The 17,621-nt window shown below is 44.1% G+C and overlaps 1 protein-coding gene across 1 annotated transcript; it reads right to left on the bottom strand.

Moving 5' to 3' along the window:
* Positions 1 to 14,927: 14,927 nt before the first annotated feature.
* On the bottom strand, positions 14,928 to 15,698 carry LOC145813341 (uncharacterized). The gene has a single exon (XM_082908623.1). It carries the CDS (start codon positions 15,696 to 15,698, stop codon positions 14,928 to 14,930), a length of 771 nt encoding a protein of 256 aa, XP_082764749.1.
* Between the last annotated feature and the right edge of the window lie 1,923 nt (positions 15,699 to 17,621).

Raw genomic sequence — 17,621 nt, 5'->3', positions numbered from 1 at the left:
TTTATAATTGTTATAACTGCCTATAGTGAAATGGACAACGCAAGAAATGTTGATGAAACTGAATCCTCTGAGGCAAGAATGGCGAGGTTGGAGAGAATGGTGGAATTACTAACTCAAAGACTAGAGCAACAACAGAACCCACAGCCCCCACCTTCTCCAGTACAACCAGAGCCACCTGTTAATGATGATATCATAGCTTTGACACAGAAACTTAGTAAGATGAAACTGTCATCCTTTCAGGGAGGCCTTGAACCCTTAAAGGCTGAGGCTGGGGTTCTTGAAACAGAAAAATTGTTTGAAGTGTTTCCGTGCTCCAAAGCACATAAAGTGTTGCTAGCTACCTTCACCTTACAAGAAGAAACTAGAAGATGGTGGATGCTAGTCCGTGACACCAATACTGTTATGGATTGGGCTCAGTTTAAGGGAGCCTTCTTCGAGAAATACTTCCTTCAGTGTGTCAGGGACAGAAAAGTGACTGAGTTTGAACAACTGAAATAGGGTACCGTGTCGGTAGCTGAGTATGAATCTAAACTTACAGAACTTGCCCGTTATGCAGCACACATGGTTGATACAGATTACCAAAAGGCCAGGAAGTTTGAAGGCGGCCTTAATGTTAAAATCCTTGATAGGATCAATGTTTTGAAACTATTGAAGTATGTGGATGTTCTTGACCGAGCCATTATGGCCGAAGCAAATATCGAAGCTTTGAAACAGACTGAAACACCCGCAACTGAGTGGCACAGGAAGAAACGGGGTTTTAAATTCAAGAAAGGCAGAAACAACCCACTGAACAAAAAGCAAAACTCGGGGTCAACCACCAGCTCCAGTCAGGGAAGTGGTTCCATACCGCCCTGTTCTGAATGTGGTAAGAAACACAAAGGGGTTTGTTACAAACTTTCAGGTGCTTGTTACGGATGTGGCAAGGTGGGCCACATGGTCAAAGATTGCCCTTCCACTCCTCAAGGCAATAGTAAAGCTGCACCTAGCACGGCAGCATCAACAGTTGCACTGAAACCTAATCCGAAAGCGACTGGAAAAGAGCCTATGAGGCAAGGCCGAGTGTTCGCACTTGTATCGGGAGACGTACAAAATACCGAGACCGTCGTGTCAGGTATACTCTCAATTTGTGCTGAAAATGCATATGTTTTGATTGATTCGGGGTCTATACATTCATATCTATCACATGCTTTTTCGCGAAAGTTGAATAGACCATTAGAACCCATGAACTATCTGCTAGCTGTATCTTCACCTGTTGGGGAATCTATGACTTATGCTTATATGTACCCTGCATGTGAAATTATTGTTGGGGATATGCATCTGTATATTGATTTACTGCCTCTGAACATTGACCATTTTGATGTAATATTGGGGATGGACTAGTTAACGAAGTATCATGCTACCATAGACTGTGTAACGAAACAAGTAGTTTTCCGTCCACCTGGTTTGCCTGAATTTGTGTTTAATGGAGTAGGAGTAGTACCTCCCCTATATCTGATTTCATCGATGAAAGCATATAAATTGATTAGAAATGGGTATAAAGGGTATTTCTGTTCTATATTGACTGTACCTACTGATGATAATACTGATGTGAACAATGTTCCTATAGTTAGAGAATTCCCAGATGTTTTTCCAGATCATCTGCCAGGGGATTTGATTGATAAGGAGAATGAGTTCACCGTTGATGTGATTCCAGGCACACAGCCAGTATCTAAAGCTCCTTACCGAATGGCTCCGATTGAACTGAAAGAATTGAAAGTACAACTGCAAGAACTGTTAGATAAGAAGTTCATCAAGCCCAGTACTTTGCCATGGGGTGCACCTGTCTTGTTTGTGAAAAAGAAAGACGACTCACTGAGACTTTGTATCGACTACCGTGAACTGAACAAGGTAACTGTGAAAAATAAATATCCATTGCCGCGTATTGATGATTTATTTGACCAGTTACAGGGTGCTCAAGTGTTCTCTAAGATTGATCTTAGATCTGGATATCATCAGCTAAAAGTTAAACCAGAGAACACTAACAAAACTGCTTTTCGAACGAGATATGGACATTACGAATTCCTAGTTATGCCTTTCGGAGTTACCAATGCACCTGCTGCATTTATGGACCTTATGAACATAATTTTTAAACCATTCCTCGATGACTTTATTGTTGCATTTATAGACGACATTCTGATTTATTCTAAAAATAGAGAAGAACATGAACATCATCTGAGACTTGCCTTACAGACCCTAAGAGAACAGAAACTGTATGCGAAATTGAGTAAATGTGAATTTTGGCTTGATCATGTTATGTTTTTGGGACATGTTATTAGTAGAGATGGCATTTCCGTTGACCCACAGAAAGTTGAAGCCGTGGTAAATTGGCCTAGACCAACAAATGTTACAGAAGTCTGAAGCTTTTTGGGATTAGCCGAGTATTGCAGAAGATTTGTCAAAGACTTCTCCAAAATTGCCTTACCACTGACACAGTTGACTCAGAAGGGGATATCATTTGACTGGACTGACCAAAGAGAATCAGCATTCCAAGAGTTGAAAACTCGACTTGTGACTACACTGGTTCTTACCCTACCCTCAGGTACGGATGGTTTTACCATTTTTAGTGATGCTTCTCATAAGGTTTGGGATGTGTCTTAATGCAGAATGGGAGAGTTATTGCCTATGCTTCCCGACAACTGAGACCGCATGAAAAGAACTACCCGACCCATGATCTAGAACTTGCTGCAGTGGTGTTTGCACTAAAAATCTGGCGTCTCTACCTTTATGGGGCTACATGTGAGGTATACACAGACCACAAAAGTTTGAAGTATTTCTTCACACAGAATGAACTGAACATGAGGCAGCGGAGATGGTTAGAATTGATTAAAGACTATGATTTGCAAATTTTGTACCATCCATGGAAAGCTAACACTGTTGCCGATGCACTGAGTCGGAAATCGATTGGAAACTTAGCCTGTTTACTTACCGGACAGAAAGAGTTGCTTTGTGACCTTGAGAAATCTGACATTGAGATTGTTTTGCGAGAACAAGGTGGAGCAATAGCTGCTATTTCTGCTCAACTGGCACTCATTGAAGAAATTAAAGAGAAACAGCAACAGGATGACTTCTTGAAGAAGATCACTGAAGAACGGGAATCCAAACCGAAGCCAGATTTAAATTTGAGAATAATGTATTGAAATTCCAGGGAAAACTGTGTGTACCGAATGATTCTGAACTGAAAAGAAGAGTTCTGCAAGAGGGCCACAATTCAAAATTGTCTATCCATCCAGGGAATACGAAAATGTATCAAGACTTGAAACTGAATTTCTGGTGGCCGGGAATGAAGAAAGAAATTACCGATTTTGTGTCAAAATGTCTTCATTGCCAACAAGTTAAAGCCGAACATCAACGACCCGCAGGCTTACTGCAACCCTTACCGATACCGGAGTAGAAATGGGAACATATTACCATGGATTTTATTGTTGGTTTATCTCGCTCCAGTAAAGGTATGGACTCAATTTGGGTTATTGTTGATAGACTGACTAAATCTGCTCACTTCTTACCTATTAAAACAATTTATGATGCGAACAAATTGGCTGTAATCTATATTGATGAAATTGTTAGACTGCATGGAGTGCCTGTGTCCATTGTTTCTGATAGGGACTCGAAGTTTACATCGAGATTTAGGCAAAGCTTATAGACAGCATTGGGTACTGAACTGAGATTGAGTAGTGCATATCATCCTCAGACAGATGGCCAGTCAGAAAGGACCATCCAGACTCTAGAGGATTTACTGCGGATGTGTGTTCTTGATTTCCAGGGAAATTGGGAAAGTCATCTACTGTTAGCTGAATTTGCCTACAACAACAGCTTCTATTCAAGTATTGGTATGGCGCCTTTCGAGGCATTGTATGGTAAAAAATGTAGATCTCCGATTTGCTGGACAGAAGTTAGAGATGGGCCATTGCTTGGGCCCGAGATTGTATATGAAACAACTGAGAAAGTAAAACTGATCCAACAGAGACTGAAAACCCTACAAAGCCGACAGAAAAGTTATGCGGATGTCAGAAGGCGAGACAGAGAGTATAAAGTAGGTGATCATGTTTTTGTGAAAGTGACACCAATGAAAGGCCAGACTCGTTTTGGAGTCAAGGGTAAGTTAGCGCCGAGATATATCGGGCCGTATGAGATTATTGAGAAAATCAATCCGGTGGCGTATCAAGTAACGCTTCCTCCTGAAATGGAGTATATGCACAACGTGTTCCATATTTCAATGTTGAGGGAATACTTTCGGGATCCTTTCCATGTGATTGAGCCTACTCATGTAGTGCTAAGTGATGATTACACTTATGAAGAACAACCCATTCAAATTGTGAACATACGGATCAAGAAGTCGAGAAACAAAGAGATCTCGTTAGTGAAAGTTGACTGGCAAAACCATGGTGGCGTGTATGGCACTTGGGAAAGGGAAGATGACATGGCCAAGAGATATCCTGACTTGTTTCCACTGAATCATGTTTTCTTCTGGAATGAAGGTAATTCGAGTTTGGAGGACCAAACTCTTTTTAAGGAGGGGAGACTGTAATAACCCTCACCACTGATTACTGATTAAGCTACTGATTACTGCTAAACTGAGACTGATCATGATAAGTAATTGAACTGACTGAAAAACTGAACTGATTGATTGAATGTGCTAGTTGAAATGCATATCTATCTGTTGACTGTTAAACTATCTGTTCATGTTTTATGCTTTAAACTGCAAATTAAAGGCCTTATCAGCGGCCGAATCTGGAATTGATTGTTGATTTGCGTTAGTTAGAATTAATGGGATTTTATGGCATATTTATCTGAAATGTGATTCGGTACTATTAAATTAGGATAAATAATGTTAAATTGCAAAGTTGGCCTTATTCACAACTTTACCACTCTAAGTGGCCACTATCTAAACATTTTGAGCTTCATTATACATTAGACAACACATTTCTTCAGCCTTCTTGAGCTCCTAGTCGACCGAGAGAGAGAGAGAGAGAGAGAGAGAGAGAGAGAGAGAGAATTGAGTTCAACTTGTTGATTTGCTTGGAAATTGAAGGAATTGTAGAGTTTATTGCAAATTGAGCCTCTAGACTTGTGATTGGAGACCTAAGGTAGAGATTCTATCCCTTGGTTTATGTATTTAAGTTGTATCTTCATGGATCATGGAAATTTAGTGAGTTAAAGTCTAGAATTGATTCTATATGTTGAATTGAAGCTCATTTCATGCATGCATGCCCATATTGATGAGTTTAAAGTTGTTTTCATGGAAAATTGTCACATGCATGTTCCTATTTTTGCTAAGGACCATGAATTTATCTTGTTTTGAAAAGAATTGGCTCAGTTGAGCTAGCATTTGAAGATTTGAAGTGTTTAAATTCTTGCATGTTCCATATTAGTCTTGTTCTTGAAAGTTTGGTTTGAAATTGGATTTAATTGAACTACCTTTGGGCTTTGATTTCTCAAATTGATCTTTGAAACATGTTATATTATGAGTTTTGAAGCGTTTTCCAGAAAATTAGCCCAAAAGGATCGAATTTGGTACATTGAAACTTGTTTTTGAGCTTCAAGTTAGAATCTGGAATTTCCAGAATTTGGACTTCCGCTCGAGCGGGGTTACTGGCGCTCGAGCGGGAAATTCGTGTTTCCAGCACTTTGCACTGTTTTACAGTCCGCTCGAGCGGGGTATTGGACGCTCGAGCGAGGACTTGTGTCACACGCTCGAGCGGGTATTGAGCGCCCATCGAGCGTGATTTTCACACATCCAGTACTTTTTCAGTATGCTCGGGCGGAAAGTTTATGCTTGAGCGGAGCCTTTTGTTTGCATGTCCGCTCGAGCTGGGAATCCCACGCTCGAGCGAGAGCTCTGTTTTTTAAAAATTTTGAAAATATTTTTAAAGTGCATCTTTGCATCCTCATTCCATCCTAGGCATTCTTAGGCCTAGTATATGGCATCTTAATGAGGACATTGATGTAGAACCATACCGAGTCAAGATAGGGATTAAGTTATTATTTTCCCAACTGTGTAGCTTAGTGTGTGTTCATTCTGCAACTGTGTAGGATTGGCTTTCGGAGACGCGCTCTAGCTTATCTGTAGCCCAGAACTTTGTGAGTAACAATGTTTTAAAGATATGTTCGAAAATGAATATTTTATAAATGATCAACTGAACTGTTTACTGTTAACTGAATGAATGTTTGTCCTCTATTCTGAGCTGTATTGTGGCATCCTTAGCAACTACTGTTACTGTTACTGCTACTGTTATAAAGATCTCTGTCGGTTCCCATATTTGGAACCATTACCGATGGCCATCATTGACTATTCGATCTTTCAAGACCTACTGTTTACTGTACTGTTCTGCTACTGGATGTACCACATATGACTGAATGACTGATACACTGAATCAATTGACTGTTTTCAATACTGAAAGGACATCCATTCTTAACCTCTTTACGCATTATGTTATTCACTAGGCTTTAGCTCACTGCTCATATATATATGTAGGTGCTCAGGCACCAGACCGGAGCTAGGAGCGTGGGTTAGGCTCCCTTTTGTCAAAGCCAACCATTGTGCCTCACTGCGAGGTTCCGAGCCTGTGAAGCCAGGGCTTTGGGGGTGTTTAGTTTTCCCCTTTTTGTATCTGTTATATAACTACTGTTTAGAATGAATGTTTTTGTACTGTACTGTTTAATAGGGATTAAGTCCCTGTCTTGAATGATTGTATACATTGTACATACTGTCTTGGTACTGATTGTATATATATATATATATATATATGAAAAGTCTTTTTGCATTCAGACTGTCACATCTCATTGGACATTGTCTATTTACTGTTTTGGCTTCCGCCATGCCCCTATACTCTGTATTACTGTACTACTGTTAAGCAGGCCTTCGGTAATCTCGGATTACTGGCCGGTTACATTTTGCATTCAGCTTGTTTGGACTTCGCCACTTTTAAGGCCAAATCTTGACGGAGATGTTCATTCTCAGTGATCATATTCTCCAACCTTTGTTCATTTTGCTTTGCTTGTTCCATGATCACCTACATTGTCTCATGCTCCGAAGTCGAGGGTGAGGCGAAGTTCAAGGCATGGCTTGCGGTGATAGTCTCCGGTCCAAGCATGTTTGTTGGAGTGAGGTTGTCTCTTTGTGTGGTTTCGTCAGTGACTATCGAAGGGTCTTCTGTTACGCCTGCCATGGATGTATTTGAGTATTCCCACAGACAGCGCCAATTGTGGAGAAATAGTTTGGAAATACTCTTCTGGTCCTGGGGGACGCTCGTAATCCTTAGTTAGCTACCTGAAAAAGAATTAACACTCTGATCGGGTGTGCCGAAATTAGCACTCTGATGGGGAAGTCAGTCTCTACTCTCTGAATTACTCGTATTTTAAGTTAAGTGTAATGGTTCTCACGTACCTCTTTCTGGCTAATGTTCTTCTATTTATATCTTTCCTTTCTTGGGCCTCAGGATTTAGTCCATTTTCAATTCGCTATTCGGCATGTTTTGTAGCAAACTGCTTTTCAGTCGGCCCCTTGTTTAACCGACTATTTGTCCGAGTAGGATTAGATTCGAGCTTGCGAGACGGCGCCGAGTGCTATATATTTCGACTCTCCAAGTTCTACTATCCAGAATCTCTACGACTCCTAATACTCGGCCCGCACAACCTTATTTGTATTCGGCTTTCCTTCTACGTGTTTACCGTTTTGTTTATGCAGGTAACAATTTGAAAAAAAGTGTTGGTTTCAGTCGACGACACTATACTTGCAGACATTAAAGTCGCTCTACAGTTCGTTGGCCATCCAAACCTGCAGAAACAAGGAAGGGCGGCCCCCATTCTTTTGCGATGCGCACCGTCTTACTCTACGTTTTCGGCGGCAGACCACATTCCAACTTCGAGTGGTGAAGATCATCTTACCGCCCTTATCTTCCCCAGCTTCAAAAACATAAAGGAGGTTGGTTTAGAAGACTCTGATTCGGCACAAGAGGAAGAACAAGCAGCCGATCTGGTCGCTAAGGACTTGATCCAGTCGAAAGTCGAGATAGACGAAGCACTTAATTCGGCTTTTGAGGAAGCCGAATTCAATTCGACTAACCCTCCGCCCGCCTCAGGCCATGGGGACTTTTTCGAAGACATCTTTACAAACTTAGGGGACTTGCCCGGCTACTATCCTGATAACATGGCCGGCGAGTCGCTCACCTAAATGACCAAACGGAGAAACGCCGAGAGGATGGCTGCCCGGAGAAGAGCTGAAGTAGAGCGAAACCAACCTCCACCCCCATCACTTGACGCCAGGGAAGAGACTCCACCTATTCCTGTTGAAGAAGTGGTTCAGAATCAAATTGCCGAAACGGAACCTATTATCGACCAACAGGAGGGTCAAGTGACCGAGCTCAGGGGTGAAAAGCGCCCAACTGATCAAGAAGCCGTTTATTCTGAAGACCCAGTGGATAAACGACCACGCTTGGAAGAATCGAACTTGGTTGTGCCGTTCATAGTGCAACCAAGGATTAGAAACATGCCGGTTGGCTCCGATTCATCGGCTATAAGGGACCCGACTGTAGCCTTGAGCCTGGCTTCCTCAATTTCTCTGCCGGCTGACAGAGCAACTTTTAGGGTAGAGGTCAATCTACCGGCCATTGCGTTAGCCGCTCAATCGGCGATACTGGTACGTAGTCCTTTACAGTTTTGCAAGGCTAAAAAAAGAATGTCACTATATTAGCTTATTGATCCTTTCTTTTGCAGGTGGCGAGGAGAATAGCCAAGATTAGATGTTGCCAACATGACACAATCAAACAAATCAGCTTTCTTACAGCTGAACTGGAAAACGAGAATGGCAGAACCATTGAGGCCTCTCTCTGAGCTGACTCTGAGGCTGGAAGAGCGGCAGAAAAGAGAGTTAGGGCTGATACGGTAGCAAACGATGCCAGGACTGCTGTCAAACTGAAAGTGGCCGCTGAGGAAAAGGCGAAAGCGAATGGAGAAGCGCTCAAACTGGCCAACGAAATGATTGCCAAGCTGAAGGCCGACCTAGAAGAATTGAGGCGGGTGAAGGCAAACACCGTGTCTGTTCCAGGCTAGCAAGAATGCTGTCTTGGGGGACTACGTCGAAGAGGTGCCGAAATTCGAAAATAGGAGGTTCAAACACGGCTGGCTCAAAGCCTTGGCTGCCGCTAACGTGGTATCGGAACAGCCAATTCCGTACGAGTAGGTAGACGTTGAAGACAGTTGAATATTTTTCATTTTGCTTTTGGTATTAAGCGTATGTAGAATTTGTTGTATGTGTTAGGTTTTTGTTTTTGATTGGTCATTTTTGTGAGAAGTTGATATAGGGTAATTTTCATTTGTAAAGTGAATTCTATTTGTGCTCAATTTATGAATGAAAATTGCTTTTGCTATTTGCGCACAGCTTATGAATGGAAATTATTTTTGTCTTTTGTGCTCAATGAAGGTGCTCATTAGCAACCAACTAAGATGTAAAATCATGCATTGAATGAAACAAGCTACCGAATTAAAACTAACTGTAAAGTGCTGCAGCTTAGACGAATATATTAGTGAATATGCCCTTGCCGCAGCAAGTTAATGAACTAGTCAGATTAAAAACGGTAGTTTAGGAGTTTGCTCAAGGCACAACGGTAATTCTGCTGATCTTTGACAGTTATGTCGAATAGATTGATGAATCTGCCCTTGCCCCAACAAGTTAATGAACCAGTCGGATTAAAAACGGCAGTTCAGGAGTTTGCTGGGGCACAACGGTAATTCGACTGATCTCTGACAGTTATGCCGAATAGATTGATGAATCTGCCCTTGCCCTAGCAAGTTAATGAACCAAGACGGATTAAAAACGGCAGTGTAGGGGTTTGCTGGGGCTCAACGGTAATTTGGCTGATCTCTGACAGTTATGCCGAATAGACTGATGAATCTGCCCTTGCCCCAGCAAGTTAATGAACTAGGACGCCGAAAACAATTATTGGCGTGAGGCTTTTGGAGTTAAGCATTAATGATATCGCCTCGAGGGTGCTGCACCCATAAGGAATAAATGGGGCGAGTGCTTCGTGTGCGTAGGTTCTATTAACGTGCTCAGATTCGACAACTCGGACCAGTCTGTTGAGGAAGGTTAGACAAGCGCAAATGTCAAATAGACTATTCTTCAATAGTAAATGAGAAGGGAGGACGTTGGCTAAGATGGAAGGAGAGATGAATTGAACTAGCGAACCTATGCGCACGGGAAGTAGGACTTAGAAGGGGCAAGAGAGACACTAGTCCCCTCGTCGTCGAAGTAGGTTGCCCAGGAGAAAAAAACAGCAATGAGGCAAATCCCTTCAACCCCGGATCGGAAGAGAATCCGATGCGACACCGCGTCCGTTGAGTTTTGCTGTCTTTGTAGGCAATAGACCAATGACAGAAACGGATTCAATCGTTCGTGACCCAAATGTGGTAGTCGAGTTCGCTCGCCAGATTTTTCCTCCGGAAGTCCAGCAGTCGATGGTAGGTCGACAAGATTTTGAAGTGTTTCGCGAAGGCGTTCATAGGGCAGTAAAGGGGCTGTATACCGCCTATGAAATCGGCATGTGTCTTCGTGCCGCACGGCGAGATATAGAGCAGAGAGACGAATGTATTTGAAGCTTAGAAGCTCACACAGAAAGGGCTGAGCGCAAACTAAGAAAGGTCAAGACTGCCGAGACCCAATCGGCCGGCCATCCTAACCCGGTCGTGGAGGAAAGGGTAACCCAGCGGCTAAAAAGTCATGCGATTGCCGATCGAAATATGGCTAGCATGTTTGCAATTAAGACTGCCAGGTCCAGGGCCTATGAAAAAGGCTTTCATAACGGCCGAAAGGTCGGGATAGACAAAACCAAGGAAAAACTTGCTGAGGAGGTCTGTCGATGTGAAAATCGTGGATTTAAACATGGTTGGATCAAGGCACTTCAAGCCGCAGACGCTTTTCGGGCAGCAGGCATTGATTCGGCGTTGCCGCTATATCAAGGTCATCATTTTCCCTTTTCCGCCTTCGAAGTCGAGAAGAGTGATGAGGAGGGAGATGACGAATAAAAGTAGACATTGTAATGCTCGAACACAGATTAAGTGCAAATTATGTATTTATTGGTTAATTTAATAAAACACTCTGTTTTAAATGTTTGCATGTTTCAACTTATGTTTATACACTTTGTGCCAGTCAATCAATTTAATGAAACATTTCATTTTGAATGCTTGCGTGTTTCAACTTTCGCAAACTTCGTGTGCTTTTCAATCGTAATATTCACGAGAAGCGCGCCGAATCTACGACTTTTATCTGCGCTAATCGTGATGTCCACGAAAGGCGCTCCGAATCCGGAGTCTTATTCGGCCTAAACGTGACCTGCTTGGATGGGGGTCCGAATTCGGAGGCTTTTCTATCTTGGCCAATCGTGATATCCACGAAGGGCGCTCCGAATCCGGAGTCTTATTCGGCCCAAATGTGGCTTACACAGATGGAGCTCCGTATTTGGAGGCTTTTCGATCTTGGCCAATCATGATATCCACGAAGGGCGCTCCGAATCTAGAGTCTTATTTGGCCCAAACATGGCTTGCACGGATGGGGCTCCATATTCAGAGGCTTTTTGATCTTGGCAGATCAATCCGGAGTCTTATTCGGCCCAAACGTGGCTTCCATGGATGGGGCTCCATATTCAGAGGCTTTTCGATTTTGGCCAATCGTGATATCCACGAAGGGCGCTCCGAATCTGGAGTCTTATTCGGCCTAAACGTGGCTTGCACAGATGGGGCTCCGTATTCAGAGGCTTTTCAATCTTGGCCAATCGTGATATATACGAAGGGCGCTCCGAATCTGAAGTCTTATTCGGCCCAAACGTGGCTTGCACGGATGGGGTTCCGTATTTGGAGGCTTTTCTATCTTGGCCAATCGTGATATCCACGAAGGGCGCTCCGAATTCAGAGGCTCAAACCGGAAGACTTTTGAACTGAATTTCGCAGTAAGAAAATAGAAAACTTTGCATTGCAAAAGTGAAATATGTACATGGTGAACCATTCAAAACAAGTATCATGCCCCACAAGTCGGGTTTAATGATAGAATTTACGCAAGTGCGTTGAATTCCAAGGCCGTGGCAGACTCCTCCCAGACATGTCTTTGAGCCGATATGCCCCTAATCCCGCGATCGAGTCGATCTGATAGGGGCCGTCCCAGTTAGGACCCAATTTTCCATCAGCCGGATTCCTGGCAGCTTGAAGCACTTTCTTTAGGACCAACTCTCCTGGTGTATAGCAGCGCAGCTGAACACGTTCATTATACAAGGGCACGGTCTCTTCGTTCTTCAATCATAATCAAATCCAAGGCCAGCATCATGTCGTTTTGGCCCATATCAAAAAATTTTGATATCATGGTTGGGAGGCCGATCTCCAAGGGGATGATTGCTTATGTTTCGAAGCACAGAGCGAACGGCGTCTCCTCAGTGGACCGCCTCGGAGTAGTGCGATGAACCCATAACACACTCGGCAATTCGTCAACCCATCTGCCTTTGGCTTTTTCCAGCCTCTTCTTGATGCTGTCCAAAATAGATTTTTTGGAGGCTTCAGCTTGGTCATTACTCTGCGGATAAGCCGAGGTGGAAAAATAGGGCCGAATACCATACTTGCTGCACAGCTCTCGGTAGACACCGCAATCAAACTGGGTGCCATTGTCTGAAATAAGTGGTCTTGGAATGTCGAATTGCGTTATGATATTTCTCCATACAAAACGCTTCACATCAGTATCTCGAATGTGCGTTAGTGCCTCTGCTTCCACCCATTTTGTGAAATAATCTGTTGCAAAAATAAAAAATCGCTTGTTGGCCGGGGCGCGAGGCAATGGTCTGACGATGTCAAGTCCCCATTGGGAGAACGGCCAAGGACTGGTTATAGAGCTTAATTCTTCAGCAGGCAGATGGGTTAAGGCAGAAAACTTCTGGCACTGTTCACTTTTCTTCACGTAACATTCGGCATCAGCTCTCATTGTCGGCCAATAATACCCCTGTGTCACAGCTCGATGGGCCAAAGAGTGCCCGGCAGAATGGGCACCACAGCTACCTTCATGTATTTCAATCAGGAGTTCCTCCACTTTATCCGGATGAACGCATTCTAGATACGGGCCAGAATGGGATTTTTTGTAAAACTTTCCTTGTGAATCTAAGTAGTATCGCAGGGTTTTGTTTCGCAGCTTGTGTGCTTCTTTCTTATCCGACGGGAGCTATTCAGAAGATACGAATGCAACAATGGAGTCCATCCAACCTGGACCTGACTCTATGACATTGATCTGGACTTCCTCTAAAGGACCAATGCTCGACTTAGGGATGAAACCCACTTCAATTGTCTGTTTAATCTTTGAGTTCATAGTAGAGGCTAGGCAAGCCAGGGCGTCTGCATGTGTGTTTTGATCACGGCTTATTTGGTTCAATTTATGATGATCAAATTTTGCCAGCAAGGAATTTGTCGTTTTCATATAAGCGGCCATACGGCCATTTTTGGCCGTGTACTCCCTCTTTAATTGATTGATTACAAGTTTTGAATCACAAAATATAAGCAAACGTTGAGTACCCAGGAGATGTGCGTTCTGCAAGCCGGTTAGTAGGGCTTCGTATTCGAACTCATTGTTCGATACTTCGAAGTCGAGTTTGACAACCTGCTCAATTATTGCTCCATCGAGAGCCATGATCACTACTCCGGCTCTGCTGCCGCGTTGATTGGACGATCCATCACAGTATAACTGCTAAATGTCCCTAACATAAATTTTCCAGTTCGGCTTATGTTGAATTTGATCAGACTTTAAATCGGCAAGACCCCCAGTGAATTCGGCCACAAAGTTGGCAAGCACTTGCCGCTTGATTAAGGTTCTAGGCAGAAATTGAATATCGTACTGGCCGAGTTCAAGAGCCCACTTTGAAACGCGCCCTGATGCTTCTGCACTGCAGAGTACTGCCCGGAGGGGGTAGTCCGTTAGTACCCCGATGGTATGCCCTTGAAAGGAATGCATCAGTTTTCTTGCTACCATGATGAGGGCTAGGATGAGTTTTTCCAATGGAAGGTAACGTGTTTCGGCGTCAACCATTGCCTTACTCACATAATACACTGGTTGTTGCTCCCCACGCTCTTCCTTTAGCAGTACAGCACTGATGGCCCGGTCGGAGACTGCCAGATATAAAATGAACGGGTTACCTGCTAAAGGTGTTGTCAAGAGTGGAACTGATCGGAGGTAGGTCTTCAGACCGTTAAAAGCGGCTTCGCACCCAGAGGTCCATTCAAAAGCCTTACCCTGCCATAGGGTATGAAAGAATTGTCGGCAGCGATCTGTGGAACGACTGATGAACCTGTTGAGTGCAGCGGCCATCCCCATCAACTTTTGAACCTCCTTCACCGATCGAGGGGAGCTGAGTTCCAAGATTGCTGTGATTTGCCTCGGGTTGGCTTCGATTCCTCGGTGGTTGACAATATAGCCAAGGAATTTGCAGGATCCGATCCCAAATGCACACTTGGAAGCGTTCAGCTTCATTTTGTACTTGCGTAGAATGCTGAATGTCTCCTCCAGATCGGCTAGATGAGTTTGCTCTTCTTTGGACTTAACCACCATATCGTCAATGTATACTTCCATAGTACGGTCGAGTTGCTTCTTGAACATAGCGGTGACTAGTCTTTGGTAAGTTGCCCTTGCATTCTTTAGCCCAAAAGGCATAACCTTATAGCAATAGGTTCCTCTTGGGGTGAGGAATGCAGTTTTGTCTTAGTCCTCCAAATGCATGGCGATTTGATGGTGGCCTCGGTAGGCATCACGGAAGCTCATATGTTGATGACGTGCCGTGGTGTCTACGAGTTGGTCAATTCTTGGGAGAGGAAAACAATCCTTGGGGCAAGCTTTATTTAAATCGGTGAAGTCCACACAGACACGCCAAGTTTCATTTTTTTTTCTTTACCACTACAGTATTCGACAGCCATCTAGGATAGGTCACTTCCCGGATTGTCCCGGCATCAAGCAACTGGTCAACTTCTTCGACAACGGCAGCAGTGTGTTCTACGGCTGACCACCAACTTTTCTGAATAATCGGCATACATTTGGGATCAACATTTACACGGTATTGAGAAACAGATGGATCTACCCCTAGCATCTCATACGACGACCATGCGAATACATCAAGGTTGCCGAGTAAGAAGGTAATTAGCTGTTGCCTGTCAGTTTTATTCAAGGAAGCGCCGACCACGAAGAACCTGTCAGGATCCCCGTCAATTTCAACTCGATCCAAGGCTTTTGTGGCCTTTTCACTTGGGAGCCGTCCAACATTGTCGAGACTCTCATGATCCGGAACCTCAATAGAATTCATCTCCAGCTCTTTTGGTGTCTTTGCGGCGAGAAGATAACATGATTGTGCCGATTTCTGGAAACCACAGATTTCTTTAATGTCGCGTTCAGTCAGGAAGTGGAGCAGTTGATGATAGGTATTTGGCACGGCATGCATGGCATGTAGCCAAGTTCGTCCCATGATAAGATTATACGGTGAAGGCAGCTTGACGACTAAGAATTCCACATCCACTGTTCGAGAGCCTGCTCGAACTGGTAGTGTGATTTTGCCCAACGGGTATTCTGGATTAGTGTTGAAGTCGAATAATAGATGAGCCGGAGACAGGTCCGACTCGACGAACCCGAGTTTGGGGAAGTTCTTGTAATACATAACCTCTGAAGTACTCCCCTGGTCTATGAAAACGCGTTCAACGGTGAATCGATTTACGCGTAGTTTGATGACCAATGAATCAATGTGGGAGAGCGTTACACCGATCAAATCAGAATCGTCGAAGGTAATATTCAGAGCTTAATGGGGCCGTTTTGTTGGTGTGATTTGCTTTTAGGGGCTTAGATGCGAATGAATTGCATGCACGGCGGGGGCTGTTGGCAGGTTGTATGTCATATGGATGACGCCGAGCGGAGGTGCATCCTGTTGTAGGGCAACTGTTTTGGTTGAGTTGTTCTTTCGGACGTATTGCTGGAGCCGACCATCTTGTACCAACTCCTCAAGGTGATCTTTCAAAGCATAGCAACTGTCGGTATCATGACCGTGATCTTTGTGATATTCGCACCGCCTATCCCGTCTCCTCATGTCGGGAGGTCCCACTATTTTTTATGGCCGTTTGAAGAACGGAATGTGTTGAACCTTATCCACAACCACACTGATCGGCTTTGATAACTCCGTGTATTTCTTGTCGGCGCGTCTTGCGTGCCTGCTATCCACTTGAAGCTGCTCATTAGCTCGGTGTAGACATAAGTCGTTTGATCGGCGTGAATCCCGTCTTCTATCGCGTTTAGCCCGATTCCGTGATTCAGGGCTCCATGGTGCTACAGCGTTTATCAGCTGCACGACTTCAGGCGGGGTCGACTTAGCGGCTTTATACACGTCTTTGACCTGGAGGGCATCGTCTTCTACTTTGCAGTATTCCTTAACTTTTTTCATCAACGACCAGACTGTTTTTGGGGGCCGTCTGGTCAAAGAGCTGCGGAGGGCACTGTCTGGATGTAACCCTATCTTGAAGGTGGTAATGGCCATGGAATCATTGCAGGCATCATCTACTAGACTAAAGCATTCCCAATACCGCGTCGAATATGCACAAAGGGTTTGCCCCAGTTGAATTTGCATTGCCCACAGAGAATCGGCTTGCTTTGACTGGACCTCATTAGTGATGAACCTTGCCTTACAGGATTTTTGGAGTTGGTGGAAGCGCTTGATCGATGTCGGCTTCAGTTATAATACCACCTTACAGCCAGTGGTCCCAAACTGCTCGGAAATATTCGACACATGAAGGCCTCGTCATCTGCATGAAACGTCATGGCTTGCTTGTAATGGTGAATGTGATCGGTGGGGTCTAATTTACCATTATACAAGGTGAATGACGGTGCTTTGAACTTTTTGGGTAGCACTACCCTTGCAATCCGTCGTACAAAAGGGTCATACTGATCCTCTTCATCTGAATCATTTCTTCTTTGCTTCTTCCATGCATACAGACTTCCCTCAGAAGAACTAAAGATGTCGACTCATCCCTTCTTTGTAGATTCTGGGGATGATGAGTCAGAGCCACTGCCACTATCATGTCTCCGAATTCGAGATCGTCAACCATCCCTTCTCAGAGGTCATCCTGGGTCTTGGTGCGTGGCTTGTTGGGATTTTACCACTTCCAAGGCCAAATCTTGTCGAAGATGCTCGTTCTCAGCCATCATGTTTTCCAACCTCTATTCGTTTTGCTTCGCTTGCTCCATAATCGCTTGCATTGTCTCATGTGCTGATGTTGAGGGTGAATTGAAGTTCAAGACCCTTCTTGCGGTAATATTCTCTGGCCCAAGCATGTTGCTCGGAGTGGTTTCGTCTTGTGGCGTAGGGTCGCCAGCGACCACTGGAGGATCTTTTGTCACGCCCGCCATGGATGTGTTTGAGTAATCCCACAGACGGCGCCAATTGTGGGGAAGTGGTTTGGAAATAATCTTTTGTTCCACTGGGACGCTCGAGATCCTCAGCTAGTGACCTGAAAAGGAATGAACATTCCGGTCGGGGGTAGCGGAATTAGCACTCCGACGGTTAAGTCAGTGTATACTCTCTTGGTTACTTGTA

Source organism: Camellia sinensis, chromosome 15 (genome assembly GCF_055761805.1).
Source record: "Camellia sinensis isolate YWXY chromosome 15, ASM5576180v1, whole genome shotgun sequence".
In the NCBI taxonomy this organism is placed as follows: Eukaryota; Viridiplantae; Streptophyta; class Magnoliopsida; order Ericales; family Theaceae; genus Camellia; species Camellia sinensis.
The sequence above is the reverse complement of the archived record's forward strand: the minus strand, read 5'-3'. Positions and strand labels throughout refer to the sequence as shown.